General features: G+C 36.2%; 1 protein-coding gene and 1 long non-coding RNA gene across 2 annotated transcripts in view; both read left to right on the forward strand.

The window, feature by feature from the left end:
- Window positions 1-18,581, forward strand: part of LOC107588684 (tandem C2 domains nuclear protein-like) — a 26,500-nt gene that overhangs the window by 3,368 nt on the left and 4,551 nt on the right. The window contains exons 3-8 of the mRNA XM_016276894.1: window positions 14,300-14,494; window positions 14,575-14,745; window positions 15,183-15,256; window positions 16,370-16,445; window positions 17,104-17,210; window positions 17,762-17,878. Coding sequence (XP_016132380.1) covers window positions 14,300-14,494; window positions 14,575-14,745; window positions 15,183-15,256; window positions 16,370-16,445; window positions 17,104-17,210; window positions 17,762-17,878 — 740 coding nt within the window. The remainder of the gene's footprint in view (window positions 1-14,299; window positions 14,495-14,574; window positions 14,746-15,182; window positions 15,257-16,369; window positions 16,446-17,103; window positions 17,211-17,761; window positions 17,879-18,581) is intronic.
- Window positions 10,410-11,709, forward strand: LOC107588578 (uncharacterized). Its single transcript, XR_001609602.1, has 2 exons — window positions 10,410-10,450; window positions 11,293-11,709. It is a non-coding gene; the product is annotated as an uncharacterized lncRNA (long non-coding RNA).

Raw genomic sequence — 18,581 nt, forward strand, 5'->3', positions numbered from 1 at the left:
TTCTCTTTGGAGTGTTACAAGCTCTTGGTGCATAAAGAAGATCTGTAAAGTTGCAAAGACTAAAGTCTCAAATCCAAAGAGATATTCTTTATAAAAGTTAAGAGTCAACCACTCCTACCTAAAACGGCTCGTTCTAACACGCCCCCACATGTCTACGTCACGATGTGGGAAGATTTGCATAATGCTGCCCAAATGTTCATGTAAAGAAAGAAGGCGTAACTTTAATTCTTGCTGTTGCCGCCGCTGCCATGTTGTGGAGTCGTTGTGTGTTTCGTTGTGAAAGCAAAACTACTTTGTTTGGCCTTCCAAAAGAGGACACGACTACAAATCAGTGGTTAAGTTGTATTTACAACACTGTTCCAGAACAGTTCAACCCAAATATTCAGATGTGTGCTGTGCATTTTATGGAGGATGAGGACTGTTTCCTGAACCAGTAGCCTGCACTGCATCTGTGGCACAAAGGCTGTTTCTATAAAGTTGGGCAGTTCCAACTTTGCAAGGACAGTCTGGTGTTTCTGACTCACAGCCTGTAAGTAAGTTTTTACTAAGCCCCTGATGATTCAAACGCAAGTTTTGAGCATTGTAGAGTAGGCTTGTTGTTTGTCGTTTCTCTGATCACAAATGCAGACATGGTTTTATGTTTACGCAGCGTGATACGCAATGCAATGTGTAAAAACACAGTATAAGTCATTATAATCAGTAATTATGTCCCCACTGGATGCAACAAATGCCTCATTTGTAATGGGTTTTATTGGTTTTGTCTTGTCCTGCTGGGAGACGGCATCACAGTATGTTAAGGGGCGTAACATTTCCGTCACACGCTTGGAAGTATTCGGCCAATCACAACGCACTGGATACCTGGCAAATCAGAGCACACCTCGCTTTTTCAGAACGATGAGCTTTGTAAAAAATCAATGCGTTTCAGAAAGGCGGGGCATAGAGGAGCAACAATAATTTACATTATATGGAAAATAATGGTTTTTTAACCTTAAACCGCATAAACACATTGCATTACACCAAATACACAACATAATGTTCTTTTAGCAACGTCATATGACCCTTTTTATTTAAATTAAGATCAAAAGGCTTTTAAAGTCTTGAGAAACAAATTCAGTCAGTTAGTCAAGTGTGTGCACACTTTTGGCTGGTATGGTAAATTACCATTTAGGATAATATTTTACCATATATTACTACAGGGATACAGTCACTGTAACAATATACAGTATGTCAATTAATGACAATTTGCTTATTAGGTTAACTTTAGTTGTAGATGTTTATTCAGCAACTTTTTAAGTATGCTATATGTCAGAATGAGATTGAAATCAAGTAAAATTTAAGTCCAAGATTAGTGAATTAGGATGGTGACTACTAGTAATAAGTGCTAGTATCTAATCATTATGCATTAGTGACTAACTGAATAGAAACTAGTCACTGCTGGAATATATTCTACTATCTGATGAACAAGAAGACCATACCAGTAACAATTTGAATTAGTCACTGTTGGATTATTAACTAAAAATAATTTTAAAAACATATACTTAACCGTTTTAAATGTTATCATGCCTTATCGTAGGGCTTTAAAAGTACATGTGAACCAATTATTTGCGCTTGATAAAATGTCAAATGCAAGTTTAGTGCACAAAAAGAACTTTATACATTCTGGCAAATGTAAAGCCATTTCTTTATAATAAATAACACTAAGAAGAAGAAGACTCTTTGAGACGTGGTCGATATTCACTCAGGGTCATATAAGGTTGTGGTCTTATGTTTACTTCATTTTCTGCAATGGTCCATGGGTCTTCTCGCTCTGAAATGAGGCAAATACCCAGTTCTGTGCTGGACTGTAATTTAATAATGGCTGCGGTGGGCTGAGTGGCATCTTAAAGACTTCAGCAGAATGAATCTCGTAATTTGGACTGGATCAGTCATTAGTGTGGAACCACAACATACTGTGGAACCTCAGAACAAACTACATCTTGTGAAGAGGCAGGAAGACACACAGGAACTGGCATTTAGCCCTCCTTACTGGGATCCAACTTTACAATTCAATAATATAATTCATAAATCGTCAGTTTGTATCTGATGTGGTCTGCTTCTGTTGAAGTTGTTGAACTGATTGTGGTGTCGGTGATATCTCCTGTTTTATTGCTTTGATCTAGATAGGTGTTATATATTGTCTCGTCAGAGTCTTTATGCGTGTCAGTGTGCGGACCTATTTCACGTGCCATTTGATAAATAGTTGCACAAATGACTGCTTGCTGTATTTTTCGATATGGTCTGCGGATTTGTCTCGAGTTGGTGCCAGTCTTTGCAGTTAATGCATTCTCCAGTCCTCTCTTGCTTCTCTGCAGAAACACACAATGATAGATTTGTTACCTTTTAAGCCCAAGACAGCCGTGTTATAAAGAAGATACATGCGCAGATACGCTCATGATACTTGTGCTTATATGCACATGTCTTGACCTGGGAAAAACTTGGACTGAATAACGAAGATGAATGTTATGTCCTGTACTAAATTTTAGACAAAGATAATGGTCTTATAGAGCTATTGAGACATTCAGTACAACAGCATTTTAAGCTTCAGTTGGACAAACCTTGAAAAATCTTGTAGACAAACCATTGCAATCTCAGCATCTGTGGTTGCTCGTGCCAAACATGAGGTCACTGGTTGTTGAATGAGATCTGTCATCGACCAGCTGTGCAATTTGTGAGCGTCCTTTGTACAGTGTGTTTGTTATGTATGTTAAGAGATGCTGTTATGGAACAGAAATTGTACAATACAAAAATTGTCCATCATTCATCTAACAGGTATTGCTTTAGTGTTAGTGTGTGTGTTTGTAAAAGCCAGGGAATGCCCTCTTCTTGCCAGTGGCACTAAGGCTTGAAGGACTAAAACAGTCAACCCAGTCAGTGCCTGAAATGTGCCATCATAAATCCCATCAATCCTGTGTTTAGCTTCAGTAAAGCTTATAGGCACTTCTAAAATGTATGCAAACCTCTGAAAGACAGTTCAGTTCAGGCGAAACTTAAGGAAAGAAGATCTAAAGCTCACTTGTGATTCAGGAATGTGGATGCTTTGCATAAAATCTAAAATTCAAAGCTTAAATTATCTTATTCTGGGTGGGAACTTGAAAAATATCCTAAATTATTTGATTTGTCAAGTTGAAACTTGCCTTCTCAGGCTGTGGGATTGTAACCGGTGTCTATCAGCAAATGTGGAGTGGGCTCTAGTACCGCAGACTAATTAATGTATTCTAGCTTAGTGGGACGTCTGGAAATTGAGGCATGATGTCATTATTATTTCTGAGTCATTGAACTTTATATGTAATGCTATTTAAATAAAAAATACACTAGCATTCAAAAGATTGGGGTTGGTATGTTTCTTTATGTTTTAAAAAGAAGTCTCTCATGCATTTATATGAACAAAATACAGTAAAACAGTAATATTATGACATTTCGTTTTCAATATTTTTATATATTTTAAAATGTCATTTATTTCTATGGTGGCAAAGCTGAATTCTCAGCAGCTATTACTCTGAAAACAGTTGCGCTGCTTAATATTTTTATGGAAAACTTGATATAGTTTTTTTCCAGGATTATATAATGAATGCATTCATTTGAAATAGAAATTTTTAGAAATTGAAAACATTTTAAATGTCTTTATTGTCACTTTTGATCAATTTAAGTCATCCTTGCTAAAAAGATGTTGAATGGTAGCAAATAAAGAGATTTTTTTTATTATCACTATTGACTCTGCATTTTGTATTTTCTGTGTTAAGTCAGTGTAGGACAGTGTAGATCAAGCTGAAAGAGTTGAGCAGCTCCTAAGAGTTATTTCTGATTCTACAGGTAAGGAGATTGTGATCTGCCTGGTTGCTTTTAAAATTTCACCCTCTAACTGTACTTTATGCTATTGTTTTACTGTATTTCATTCTCAAATAAGACTCTCCTTGTGGCTGCAGTAGACATTCCACACTAAACATAATTACTACTCTGGCTCGCTGTACACCTCACGTTAGTATAATGATTCCAGCTAACTCACATAAGCTGTGTGAAGTGTTGCTTGACCGTCCTGCTTGAACTATTGCAGTGGCCTAATGTAAATGCCTTTGATATAATTGAAACAATCAGGTGTGTGGTAACAGATCACGGACATTAAATCTCTGGAATAAAGATGTGCGTATAGAAGCAGGAGTTTTGAGTTGGTGCCAGATTTTTGGGTCCTGGATTGACCTCAACCTGTTTGTTCATATTAATCATCTACAAGTTTTGTATGGCTGAAAAGTTTAATCTTGCATGCGTCTTTTTTGTTTGATGAATTGTTTTGCTTTTATAAGACAAGCATGTTTTGTGAATGTGAATTGTAATAGCCGTCATTTATATAAATTCCCCACATACTTGCGTATTTGTTTGTTGATTTTGCTTTCAGCTAGCAATTAGAGTGTTATGAGCTCATTTTACCATGTGTAAATCCATACAGAAGTGCAGATATTCCAAATATGAGTAAAGCCTTCAGATTTTGTCTGGGCTTACTTTTAAGGGATTGAATATCTCTGATGTGAAGACTAGATGTTTTAATGACCTCAGCAACATCTAGTATTTGGGCCCCTTGTTGAATTTAATGAATTGTACCATAGTAAACTTGTTAAAAGTCTAGTAAAAGTCATGATTCTGACCACATGAATGATATCACCCGTCAACATTTCATATCATTGATCTCTCTTCCTCTTTTACATGCAGACACGTTTCCCTCTCTTTCATTTACACACCATGTCTTTCCTCTGACCCTCATTTAAATCTTGTGCAAAATTTACTGCACAGTCTCTGCATCAGATCTGATCTCCAAAATGCTGGCATTCCTAGAATGCTCCAGATCCGTTCACCTCAGATCAGACGTCTGTGATAGTGCACATGTAATCCAGATGCTCTCCTTCACGCTCCGGGGCCTAGCTGGGCCTCATGTGGCCGCATCTCTGCTACCAGACCTGGCTGTAATGATTCCACCTCATAATAATGCTTTGTGATGTCTATAATAGTTAAGAATCTGAGCTGCTAACACAAAAGTTCAGTTCCAGGTAGGTGTAATGCAAAGCAAGTGACTACCTTTGCGATTATACTGTACAGTCAGATGCTTTCATTGAAATGCCAAATGCAAGTGAATGGGTCATTTTAAAGTGCACAAGTAACTTACTATTATGGAATTTCAGCTTGGTTTGCCAGGACCCATTGCATCACTCTACCCATATAGTAACAGTGGGACTGTTGGCAGCTTTAACCAAAATAAACTAATTATCTGGCTTTCACACGGTCCAGCCCCCCAAATCCATCACGCCCTCATCACTTTCATAGTAACATTTGCTTACTTTTAAAACATGTGACTTCATGGTCTGAGAACCAAGGGTGATTTTTCGGGTATTTTTAAAGCATATGATGCCCTCATAAGGAATTGTGCTGATAATGTGTGAGCGAGAGTGGAACAGAGAGATATGAACTCCAGTTTTGGAAATGCATTGTGTAAGACTAGCTATTTGTGTAAGATGTGATAGTAAGGTAAGATTTATGAGGTCGGGATGGAGTTCGAGGTGTAACAGACCTGCTAAGCTTAAAGTAAAGAACATCTGTCCACAGAGGGCAAGCTATCAGTGGGACAGATGACGTATTCTGTATCAGTATTCTGATGATAATGAAACATTTAAGTGTTGTGAAGTTACATACATCAAGGCGAATTGTTTTAGGTGAGTTTCTAAAGTGGATAGTGGTGGGAAAAGTACAAGTGGGAGCTGACTGTGGCTATCTTTCATTTTTTTAGATGTTGACGAATGTGAGGCAGAGTCACACCAGTGTAACCCGACTCAGGTGTGTATAAATACAGCCGGTGGATATACCTGCTCATGTACTGAGGGCTACTGGCTGGTGGGTGGACAGTGCCAAGGTAAGATTTACAGACATTATGAATGGACAGTTTGATGTTATATGCTTTAATTTGTGATGTCTACATGTGACACAACATGAACACGGTAAATCCTTTAATAAAGCAGTTTTCGTTATGTTAAAGTACACTGCCGTTCAAAACATTGAGGTAAGTGAGATTTTGTTAAAATAACTAATATTATATCATTCAGCAAGGATGTATAAAACTAATCAAAAGTGAGAGTAAAGTTACAAAAGATTTCTATTTCAAATCAGTGTTGTTCTTTTGATCTATTTTTCCCCTCACAGAATCCTAAAAAGTGCATCATGATTTCTACAAAAAATATTAAACAGCACAACTATTTTAAACATGAATAATTATAAGAAATGTTTCATGAGCACTAAATCAGCATATTAGGATGATTTCTGATGGATCATGTGACACTGAAGCCTGGAATTATGGCTGCTGAAAATTCAGCTTTGCTAACACAGGAATAACTTACATTTTAATGTACACAAAAATAGAACAATTTATTTTCAATTTTAGTCATATTTCACAATATTACTGCTTTTACTGTATTTTTGATCAAATAAATGCAGCCTTGGTGAGCGTAAGAGACTTGTAAAAACATAAAAATTCTTACCGACCCCAAACTTTTGAACAGTAGTGTAAAAAAAAAAAAGGTTCAATTATATGACCATTCAAATTGTTACTTTGTTTGTTTGATGTTTAAATAATGAAATAATCCAGTCTTATTTGACACCAAACAATGTCTTAATTCAGTTGTGACTACTGTTTGCGTATTTAGTGCTCTCTAACTCACCTTTCTTTAGACGTTGATGAGTGTCGCTATGGTTACTGCCAGCAGCTGTGCGCTAATGTCCCTGGCTCATATTCCTGCTCCTGTAGCCCTGGATTCCTTCTTAATGCTGATAGCAGGACATGCCAAGGTGCACACATACACAAGAACATCATTATTGTTTCATTTGAGAGTTTACTGAAAATCTTGACATCTGCCATCTTCTTCCTCTTCCTGCCTCGCCAGATGTGGACGAGTGTGAGACAAACCCATGCTCTCACGGCTGTTTGAACACATACGGCTCATTCATGTGCACCTGTGATGAGGGCTTCGAGCTCGCCTCTGATGGGACCACCTGCAATGGTAATAAGAGGAGGAGAAGAGACGATAAGAATAGAGAGAGACAGGGGACCAAGAACAATTTAGAGCTTTTAGAGAAAGGTTTAAGATGTGTGTTGCTTGATTTTGTATGTGGGACTGTGTGCATTGATAGTGTGTGATGTGTCTGTCTTTATCACTACCCATCCTTAGATCTGGACGAGTGCAGTTTCTCAGACTTCCTTTGTCAGCACACGTGTGTGAACACGCCAGGATCATTCTCCTGCATTTGTCCGCCTGGATATTACGTGTATGAGGATGGAAGGAGCTGTGAAGGTATCTCTACATTTTTATTTTGTGTGCTTCTTTCAATGTGATTTTGTTCCATCATTTATATTGTGTTATAAATGTTTTTCTAAGTGTTCGTAGTTGCATTTCTCCTTGTTGTGACTCAAATGTGGAATATTTCTCAAATTAAACCATTAAAACTAAAATATGTCTTCACATTTTTGTGTCAAGTGCAGTTTTTCAGAGAGATAAACCGTTTTGTGTTGTATATGATGCTAATAGCAATGACTTGCTTCATTTTCCTTCAGTATGCATAATATGTATATATGTGTGTATAGAGAGAGAGACTTTTAAAAAAATAAAATCAAGAAGGAAGTTTCATAGCGAGTAAGAAATATTTATGGCCATTTTCTCAGGTAATTTGCTGAGAGTAGCTATTTCATATCTGCTGCACCATTTAGCTTCCTTGACGTTGTAGTTATTGTTGCTGCTGTTAATGATCTTGATGATATTGATAACCTGACTTCTGTCTGTTGTGTGTTTGATTTTCAAGACCTCAATGAATGTGAGTCTGGTAACAACACCTGTACAACAGCACAAGTGTGTTTCAATTTCCAGGGAGGTTACACATCCTCTTAGACTCTTAGATGTAATCCACCTTACATAGAGCTCAGTGACAAGTGAGTTCATGAATGTTGACAAAAGAAAACTTTAGTCAGTTAGTCAGTCATTTGACTTTTTATTGAACAGTTGCAGCATGTTCTGAATATACTTCTCTCTTTCTCTCTCAGTCAGTGCATGTGCTCTGCGGAGAATCCCGCTTGTCGGGAACAACCCTTCACTATTCTGTACAGACATATGGATTTGTCTTCTGGCCGCAGTGTTCCTGCTGATATATTTCAAATGCAGGCCACCACACGTTACCCTGGAGCATTTTACATCTTTCAGATCAAGTCTGGCAACGAGGGGCGAGAGTTTTACATGCGGGTAAATGGGCTTCTGTTTGTATAACTGATGCCTGTTATAAAACACCTTCATTACTGTTCAAAAGTTTGTGGTCAACCATTTTTAAAAAATAAATTAATACTTTTATTCAGGATGCGTTCATTTGATCAAAAGTGATAATAAAGTCAATTATAATATTACAAAATATTTCTATTTTAAATAAATGCTGTTCTTTTGAAGAATCCTGAAAAAAATATGGATCACACTTTCAATAAAAATTAATTAAACAACTGTTTTAAATTAAAATAGTAAGAAATGTTTATTGAGCACCAAATTAATAATAATAAGATAATAAGAATAATAAGAAATGTTTCTTGAGCAGCAAATCAGCATATTAGAATGATTTCTGAAGGATCATGTGACACTGAAGACTGAAGTAAAAATTCAGCTTTGCCATCACAAGAATAAATTACATTTTAAAATGATTTACTTATTTAAAATTTTAATAATATTTTACAATATTACTGTATTTTTGATCAAATAAATGCAGCTATGGTGAGTATAAGAGAAGTCTTTCAAAAACGATTAAAACATCTTACAGACTGCATACTTTTTAATGTTAGTTTATATATAAAGGTGATCACTAGAGGGAGCTGTAGGATTTCTGTGAGCCTGGTAAAATTACTCTGGAGCCAAACCACAAAATCTTTATGGGTCCTAGGAGTCCCTTAGCTAATCAAATATCAGTTGAAATTGTTGAAAGGGTTTGTTTTCATATAATTTGTCCATGTGGGCAAGCAGTGTTTCAACTCTGAAGAGAAAGAGTGACAGACTCGGAATGAATTTAAAAAATATGAAAACATTCTTTCCCTTTTTTTCCACAGCAAACCAGTAATATCAGTGCAACTTTGGTTCTGGCCCGGCCCATTAAAGGACCGAAGACTATCGTTCTAGATCTAGAGATGGTTACGGTTAACAACGTCATCAACTTCCGTGGCAGTTCAATAATCCGCCTCACAGTATTTGTCTCTGAACATCCATTCTGAGGCTTTATAAATGAACCTCTGACCTCTCACCTCTTCATGGCCCCATACCTCTATCTTGGACTTCCTGTTACTGCACTACCCGTCAGGCAGCTGCATTTCCTCATTTTGTTTGTTCTGTGGATCTGGACTCTCATGTGGTCTTCACCGTCTCTGTCTGCTCTGTAGTGGGCTGAGCTTGTGCTGATGTTTGATATTTCATAATGCAGGTTTTTCATTAGGCTGCCTGGCTGTCATTGTCATCTGCAGCCACACACATGTACCAGTACACAGAAGAATATTTATGTTGTGTTTTTTCTTGTTTGTTCTACACTTCCCATTGTGCTTTTTCTTGCCACAATTGCAGATCCTTAAGTGTCTTGTTTTTTTTCTTGTTGTAAAGCTGGATTTGTTTTTCTACTTTTAGTGGCACCTGTGTCACATTTTCTCACTGTGAATGCGAGTATTTGATCTCCGCTTTCATTTGTTCTCGACCTTTGATGACCCCAAGCAGTGAGAGAGCTGCCAGGCTACAAAATCACGTTTTTGAAAATAAATAAATATCTCTGACAGGAGTCTGCAGCGCACCTTCAGTACCCGTTTCCCAGGGAAGACTAAAAAAAAGTATTTTGGCTCAGAATTTCTTATTGCATCTGTGCAGAATTTCCTCTGTGTATCTGTTTTTGTTTGACGGGTAAAGAGAACCTGGTCAATCAATAAATACAAATTTGATGACCTGAACTTTTGTTGGTTTGTGTTTACTATTAGCAAATTTAGATTCGTTCCTAGAAAGTTTTGGCATTTGATAAAATGAGGATAATAAGCCAAGGACCTGAATTTTGATGTAGGCCTACATATTAGTCATCACAAAGGGTCAGTAACAGCGAGGTTTTGAAGATTTGAAGAATCAATATACATAATATGCCTGACTGTGTGGGAGTGTAAACTTTCGTTTGTGTCACAGTGATCAAAAAGAGACAGTGTGGTGTTTTTCCTGAGCAGTGTTGTTGGGGACCGGCGGACACTAGGACCCAGCCGTAGGCAGAAGTTTTGCCGTTCACTGGAAGCACCTGCAGCACTCGAGAACTAAGAGATTTATCTCCTCGCCGACAGCAGCACAAGTATCAGATCAAGTCTGGCAACGAGGGGCGAGAGTTTTACATGCGGGTAAATGGGCTTCTGTTTGTATAACTGATGCCTGTTATAAAACACCTTCATTACTGTTCAAAAGTTTGTGGTCAACCATTTTTAAAAAATAAATTAATACTTTTATTCAGGATGCGTTCATTTGATCAAAAGTGATAATAAAGTCAATTATAATATTACAAAATATTTCTATTTTAAATAAATGCTGTTCTTTTGAAGAATCCTGAAAAAAATATGGATCACACTTTCAATAAAAATTAATTAAACAACTGTTTTAAATTAAAATAGTAAGAAATGTTTATTGAGCACCAAATTAATAATAATAAGATAATAAGAATAATAAGAAATGTTTCTTGAGCAGCAAATCAGCATATTAGAATGATTTCTGAAGGATCATGTGACACTGAAGACTGAAGTAAAAATTCAGCTTTGCCATCACAAGAATAAATTACATTTTAAAATGATTTACTTATTTAAAATTTTAATAATATTTTACAATATTACTGTATTTTTGATCAAATAAATGCAGCTATGGTGAGTATAAGAGAAGTCTTTCAAAAACGATTAAAACATCTTACAGACTGCATACTTTTTAATGTTAGTTTATATATAAAGGTGATCACTAGAGGGAGCTGTAGGATTTCTGTGAGCCTGGTAAAATTACTCTGGAGCCAAACCACAAAATCTTTATGGGTCCTAGGAGTCCCTTAGCTAATCAAATATCAGTTGAAATTGTTGAAAGGGTTTGTTTTCATATAATTTGTCCATGTGGGCAAGCAGTGTTTCAACTCTGAAGAGAAAGAGTGACAGACTCGGAATGAATTTAAAAAATATGAAAACATTCTTTCCCTTTCTTTCCACAGCAAACCAGTAATATCAGTGCAACTTTGGTTCTGGCCCGGCCCATTAAAGGACCGAAGACTATCGTTCTAGATCTAGAGATGGTTACGGTTAACAACGTCATCAACTTCCGTGGCAGTTCAATAATCCGCCTCACAGTATTTGTCTCTGAACATCCATTCTGAGGCTTTATAAATGAACCTCTGACCTCTCACCTCTTCATGGCCCCATACCTCTATCTTGGACTTCCTGTTACTGCACTACCCGTCAGGCAGCTGCATTTCCTCATTTTGTTTGTTCTGTGGATCTGGACTCTCATGTGGTCTTCACCGTCTCTGTCTGCTCTGTAGTGGGCTGAGCTTGTGCTGATGTTTGATATTTCATAATGCAGGTTTTTCATTAGGCTGCCTGGCTGTCATTGTCATCTGCAGCCACACACATGTACCAGTACACAGAAGAATATTTATGTTGTGTTTTTTCTTGTTTGTTCTACACTTCCCATTGTGCTTTTTCTTGCCACAATTGCAGATCCTTAAGTGTCTTGTTTTTTTTCTTGTTGTAAAGCTGGATTTGTTTTTCTACTTTTAGTGGCACCTGTGTCACATTTTCTCACTGTGAATGCGAGTATTTGATCTCCGCTTTCATTTGTTCTCGACCTTTGATGACCCCAAGCAGTGAGAGAGCTGCCAGGCTACAAAATCACGTTTTTGAAAATAAATAAATATCTCTGACAGGAGTCTGCAGCGCACCTTCAGTACCCGTTTCCCAGGGAAGACTAAAAAAAAGTATTTTGGCTCAGAATTTCTTATTGCATCTGTGCAGAATTTCCTCTGTGTATCTGTTTTTGTTTGACGGGTAAAGAGAACCTGGTCAATCAATAAATACAAATTTGATGACCTGAACTTTTGTTGGTTTGTGTTTACTATTAGCAAATTTAGATTCGTTCCTAGAAAGTTTTGCCATTTGATAAAATGAGGATAATAAGCCAAGGACCTGAATTTTGATGTAGGCCTACATATTAGTCATCACAAAGGGTCAGTAACAACGAGGTTTTGAAGATTTGAAGAATCAATATACATAATATGCCTGACTGTGTGGGAGTGTAAACTTTCGTTTGTGTCACAATGATCAAAAAGAGACAGTGTGGTGTTTTTCCTGAGCAGTGTTGTTGGGGACCGGCGGACACTAGGACCCAGCCGTAGGCAGAAGTTTTGCCGTTCACTGGAAGCACCTGCAGCACTCGAGAACTAAGAGATTTATCTCCTCGCCGACAGCAGCACAAGTTCGTACAACCTTATACACAAACATATTCTTTGTCAAAAAGGAAAAACGCTGTTAATCTTGATTGTTAAAAAAAAAAAAATATTACCGTATTATGTATCCTATATATTTATGCTTTATGTATTTCTGCATCAAATTTGGGCTACTGCGGGCACTTTTATGCCTCGGCTTTTTTGTTGTTGTTAATGCCTTAATCATTCATCAATTGCCTCAATCATCAATTTTTAGATGTCTAGATTGTAATGTTTTATTGTAACGTTATCCCAATCACAACTTTCAATCTCACCACGAAAAACCATTATTACATGAATAAAACGTTGATAATCTAGAGTGAAATAAATTATTTAGTGAAATTATGTGAAAATTATTCAGCTCGTATTTTCAGTAATAAAAAGTATTTTGGCTCAGAATTTCTTATTGCATCTGTGCAGAATTTCCTCTGTGTATCTGTTTTTGTTTGACGGGTAAAGAGAACCTGGTCAATCAATAAATACAAATTTGATGACCTGAACTTTTGTTGGTTTGTGTTTACTATTAGCAAATTTAGATTCGTTCCTAGAAAGTTTTGCCATTTGATAAAATGAGGATAATAAGCCAAGGACCTGAATTTTGATGTAGGCCTACATATTAGTCATCACAAAGGGTCAGTAACAACGAGGTTTTGAAGATTTGAAGAATCAATATACATAATATGCCTGACTGTGTGGGAGTGTAAACTTTCGTTTGTGTCACAATGATCAAAAAGAGACAGTGTGGTGTTTTTCCTGAGCAGTGTTGTTGGGGACCGGCGGACACTAGGACCCAGCCGTAGGCAGAAGTTTTGCCGTTCACTGGAAGCACCTGCAGCACTCGAGAACTAAGAGATTTATCTCCTCGCCGACAGCAGCACAAGTTCGTACAACCTTATACACAAACATATTCTTTGTCAAAAAGGAAAAACGCTGTTAATCTTGATTGTTAAAAAAAAAAAATTATTACCGTATTATGTATCCTATATATTTATGCTTTATGTATTTCTGCATCAAATTTGGGCTACTGCGGGCACTTTTATGCCTTGGCTTTTTGTTGTTGTTAATGCCTTAATCATTCATCAATTGCCTCAATCATCAATTTTTAGATGTCTTTGATGTGTAGATTGTAATGTTTTATTGTAACGTTATCCCAATCACAACTTTCAATCTCACCACAAAAAAACCATTATTATATGAATAAAACGTTGATAATGTAGAGTGAAATAAATTATTTAGTGAAATTATGTGAAAATTATTCAGCTCGTATTTTCAGTAATTTGAATGTGTCGTTATTTCCACTACAGCAACCAATGTTGCCATTTATTCTCTCTCAAAAATATATTTATTTCCACCACAAAATTCTACTGCACACAAAACATAAGTTGACGTGATGATATTGACATTGTTTTGGAAACGTTTGGTGACCAGAAAGGATAGATTTCTGTCTACTGTTGGACAGTTTCATGTAAATTCATATAAATATCTTATTTTCAGCCATTTTACGTGATTGGTTTGTGATTTTTGTGCAGATCCTCAATATGACAGAATGTGTCAAAAACTGCTGCAGGACATTTACGTCCAAGAAAAATGAACCAGAAATTCAGAGTAAGTCTCTCTCTCCCCTATACCTCCTCGTGATTGTTGTTTTCGTTTGCATACACACAATATATTGTATATAAATGTAACTACATATATGAGTTATGAAAGGTGTATTTGTATACATTTAACTATTTTAAAGTGATTAAGGTTCGACCTCCTGGTAAATTAACTGCTGAGTCTAATGTGAAGAAGAATGTTGGAGTATCAGAGGATTATCTGCTGTCTAAACTGCCTCCGGACAGCCGGGAGGTTCCATTCATCATCCCAACCATCAAACCCTCTTACATCCAGCCGAGAGGATCACAGTACTCTGGCTACAACATTGGGCAACAGAGTAAGCAGTATGACTTCGTTATTTATTTAGTATTTGATTTTTTAAAGTACATATTTAAGTAGAAATTTGAATGATTTTAGGTGCCACAAGGACCACTTTTGCAGAAAGGAAGGCAGAGCTCGCAGGAGCTGGTCAAATGATGTATGACCCTGATTTGACCTTAAACAGCAGTCATATGATCAGCTACGCGTCACCAGGCTCAGTGAGACACTCCACTCTGAAGAACAGACCCAACAACTGTCCTGGCACAGGTGAGATACTTTAAGATCTGCCTAAAACTCCAAGCCTGTTTATTACCTGTGTGTGTTGTTTAAAGTGTGCAATTTCACTTCCTCAAAGCATCACACAGCAGCACGTAACTTCTCAGCATGTAACCTCAAATATTTACGTTCCTACCCACCTGTGCGTAATCCTTCTGTTTTATTCCCGCTCCTAGATCCCCAATTGTTCATGGCAGATTTGCACTGAATGTCCCAGATCATATTGTTGAGAGGCCATATTCAGATCATTCTAATGCTTTACTGTGGCTGGACGCACATTTGTAAATATCAAACTGAGGAAGACATTTGAAATGGAATCACTTTTGTTACATAATGTGATGTACTGAATCAACCGCAGAAGTGCAAGTATTTAAGACTCTTTCTAAGAGGAAAATGAATTAAATGATTTGTGTCTGTTTGTTTAACAGGTTTGGAACACAGTGGCAAACAGAGACTCAGTCTCTCCATGTATGATTTGTCAAACTCTCAGAGCCACATACAGGTGAGCACATACACACACACACACACACACACACACACACACACTTAACAACCCAATCCATAAAACTGTATCGTAATTAAAACTACATCGTTCACATGCTGCTGAGATCCCATACACCTGTTCACACGTGAGCTATTATTATATGATGTATATAAAGAAATTTAATTGATTTCTATGATGGTAAAGCTGTATTTTCAGTAGTCATTACTCCAGTCTTCAGTGTCACATGATCCTTCAGAAATCATTCTCATATGCTGATTTGGTGCTCAAGAGACTTTTCTTATTATTATCAATGCTGAAAAAGATTGTGTTGCTTAATGTATTTATGTAAACATGATACATTCTTTTAGGATTCTTTGATTAGTAGAAAGTACCAAATTTTGAACTAATTTCTTTGTATTCATTTCTTTAAAAAGTCATAACAATTGGCAAACTTTTAAAGGGTTGTGTATATTATAGAGGGATATAATAATTAGTAAACATTATTATGACTATGATTTATATAAACACTATACTAGTTAGTCTGGATATCAACTTTGAACTTTAAGGCAAGATATATTAACTACTAAGTTTAATTCAAGATTCTTTGATTAATGGAAAGTTACAAATTTTGAACTAATTTCTTTGTATTCATTTCTTTAAAAAGTCATAACAATTGGCAAACTTTTAAAGGGTTGTGTATATTATAGAGGGATATAATAATTAGTAAACATTATTATGACTATGATTTATATAAACACTATACTAGTTAGTCTGGATATCAACTTTGAACTTTAAGGCAAGATATATTAACTACTAAGTTTAATTCAAAACTGTTTTGTTGCATTTGTTACTGGAATAATTAGCTCAATATTTCTCTTAGTTAATAATTAATAATTAATAACTTTAGTAATCATACTACTTCCATGCATTGTTAGTATGCCAGAAATCATTATTACCATTGGGATCTCAGTTTTATTTCTTTTTTTTTTAAGTTGAAAAGTATTTGTGTCTTTTATCAATCAGATCAGATTCAATTCCTGATTGAAGTGTGGTGTATACATAATACATTGCTATTTAATGATTAGCAGTGCTGTTGTTCAGTAACATTTATTCCTCTCTTGTTCCTCCAAGCGTTATGATTCTGTATCCAGTGTCCAGAGCAGCACATCCTCCATTCTGGATTCCTTTGGGAGCAGCCGTAGTCTAGGTAACAATTGATGACGGAACACTGAAGTTGTAACCGTAGACAAGCGCATTCCAAAAGAACCCTCAAAACTCCCTTCCAGTCGAACTCTCTGGAAAGGGTTCCGTTCCACTATCACCTGGAATTTCCACTACAGTTTCATTTGTTTGGTTTTCCTTTTGTTTTTTCATGGTCTTTTTGGACTCTTTATTTCCCAACAATCTTACCCCCTCTCTCCTCACCGTGCACACACATAAACACAGACTGTCAAACAAACACACACACACACACACAGGACAGACTCAGATGACTGCAGATTGTGAAATCGTAAAGGGCAGACACAGTAATTACTTCCAAATGTTTTCCCTGAGGTCCAGTACACAAGTCCTCAGATAACTTTCAGAATGTGGGTCTGTGGATCTTTACACACATAACACAAATAATAAACTCAAAATATATTGCATTTCTGTTTACCATTCTGCATTTTTCTAATTTAATTGAAAGTGTTTTTAATTAACACTGAGCAAAAAGTTGGATTTTAAATTTGGTTTGTCCCTCTTTTTCTTGATTAACAACAGGACTTATGCTGAATATTAAACAGAATATTATATATAAAACATTTTTATGTGTTTGCGTGGATGTGTGTGTGTGTGTGTGTGTGTGTGTGTGTGTGTGTGCATAGAGTCCATCACGCTGTCTGGTGATGAGCGGGATTTTGAGCCGGGAAAAGTGTGTGTGCACATGAAGTATGAAGAGACGGTGGAGCAGGTGTGGATCACCTTAGTGAAGGTATGATTTCATCCAGGAGAGGCTTTGCTAGTCTACAACAGGCCATTGTGTCCCATCTAGAGTCCAGCTGAATCGAGCCTCTGTGTTGATCTGAGAGACCTTTAACAAGTGATCACATTTCCAACCAGCTATTTTTAATCTCTCTTTTTCAAATAATTGAAAATTAACTCAGTGTATATCTGCCTGTCTTTGCCTCTTTATTTTACACATAATATATATAGCATACATAATATATTAATGTTAATGTTACATATTAATGTTAATTTATTTACATTATTTACAATATGTTTGGAAGTGACCAAATGGGGTTGTATCTTAGAGTGTGAGTTGTTTATAATATGAACACACTGTTTGATCTCATATTTCATCATATTTGTTTTGTTTTATTTCTGTCAATTATTTTCTAATACTAACAAGGCCCTGCCTCCTTTTCCTATTCTGAGAAATACAGTGGTTTTAGTGGTTGTAAAAGCTCATAAACTGTACATGTTGCTTTCGTCTTTTCTCACTGTTTCTCATTTATTCTCATTTTGGTACTCACTCTGTTTTAGTGTATGGATTTGAGTGTGTATAATGATGGGGTGGAGGTGCAGAAGATTGGGGTCAAAGGAGTCATCACCATGACCAAGCCAGTGCGATTTAAGAGCACCATCAAGAAAGCATCAGCAGTGAGTAAAATCAGCCGTCATAAAACATACTACAGCCAAGATTCAATTCAAGCTTCAGCATTGGTGATATCAAGGGGTTAAAATGATTAGCATTATCCCCTGCTGGTAGATGCCAGAATTATACCATATGCTTCTAAAAGGTGCCTTTCTGCTTTGGCAGCCATTCAAAACAACCATGTACTCCAATGAAATAAAATATTTTGCAAGCAACATACACTAGATTTTTGTTTTAAAGAAATTATTTTATTCAGAGAGGATGCTGATAAATGTATAAAAGGTGGCAGTAAAGAAATTTGTTACAAAAGATTTTAGTTTCAAATAAATGTTTTGACATTTTTGATCATCATAGAATCCTGACAAAATGTATCATGGTTTGCACTGTTTTCAACATTTAAACATAATAATAAGAAATGTTAATGTACCCAAATCAGTAAATTAGAATGATTTATAAATGTGACACTGAATTAAAAAAAAAATATATATATATATATTTCTATATATATATCTATATATATAGAAAGAAATTTGTTTTTTAATTAAAAATGATTTTATATTGTAATATTTTTTACTATATTTTGGTTAAATAAATGCAGGCTTGGTGAGCTTAAGAGTCTTCATTCAAAAACATTAAAAGATTATACTGAACCCAAACTTATGAACAACAGTGGGTACGGAAAGTATTCAGACCCCCTTAAATTTTTCA

The sequence above is a fragment of the Sinocyclocheilus grahami genome, unplaced genomic scaffold (assembly GCF_001515645.1).
Source record: "Sinocyclocheilus grahami isolate Dianchi unplaced genomic scaffold, SAMN03320097.WGS_v1.1 scaffold106.1, whole genome shotgun sequence".
Classification (NCBI taxonomy): domain Eukaryota; kingdom Metazoa; phylum Chordata; class Actinopteri; order Cypriniformes; family Cyprinidae; genus Sinocyclocheilus; species Sinocyclocheilus grahami.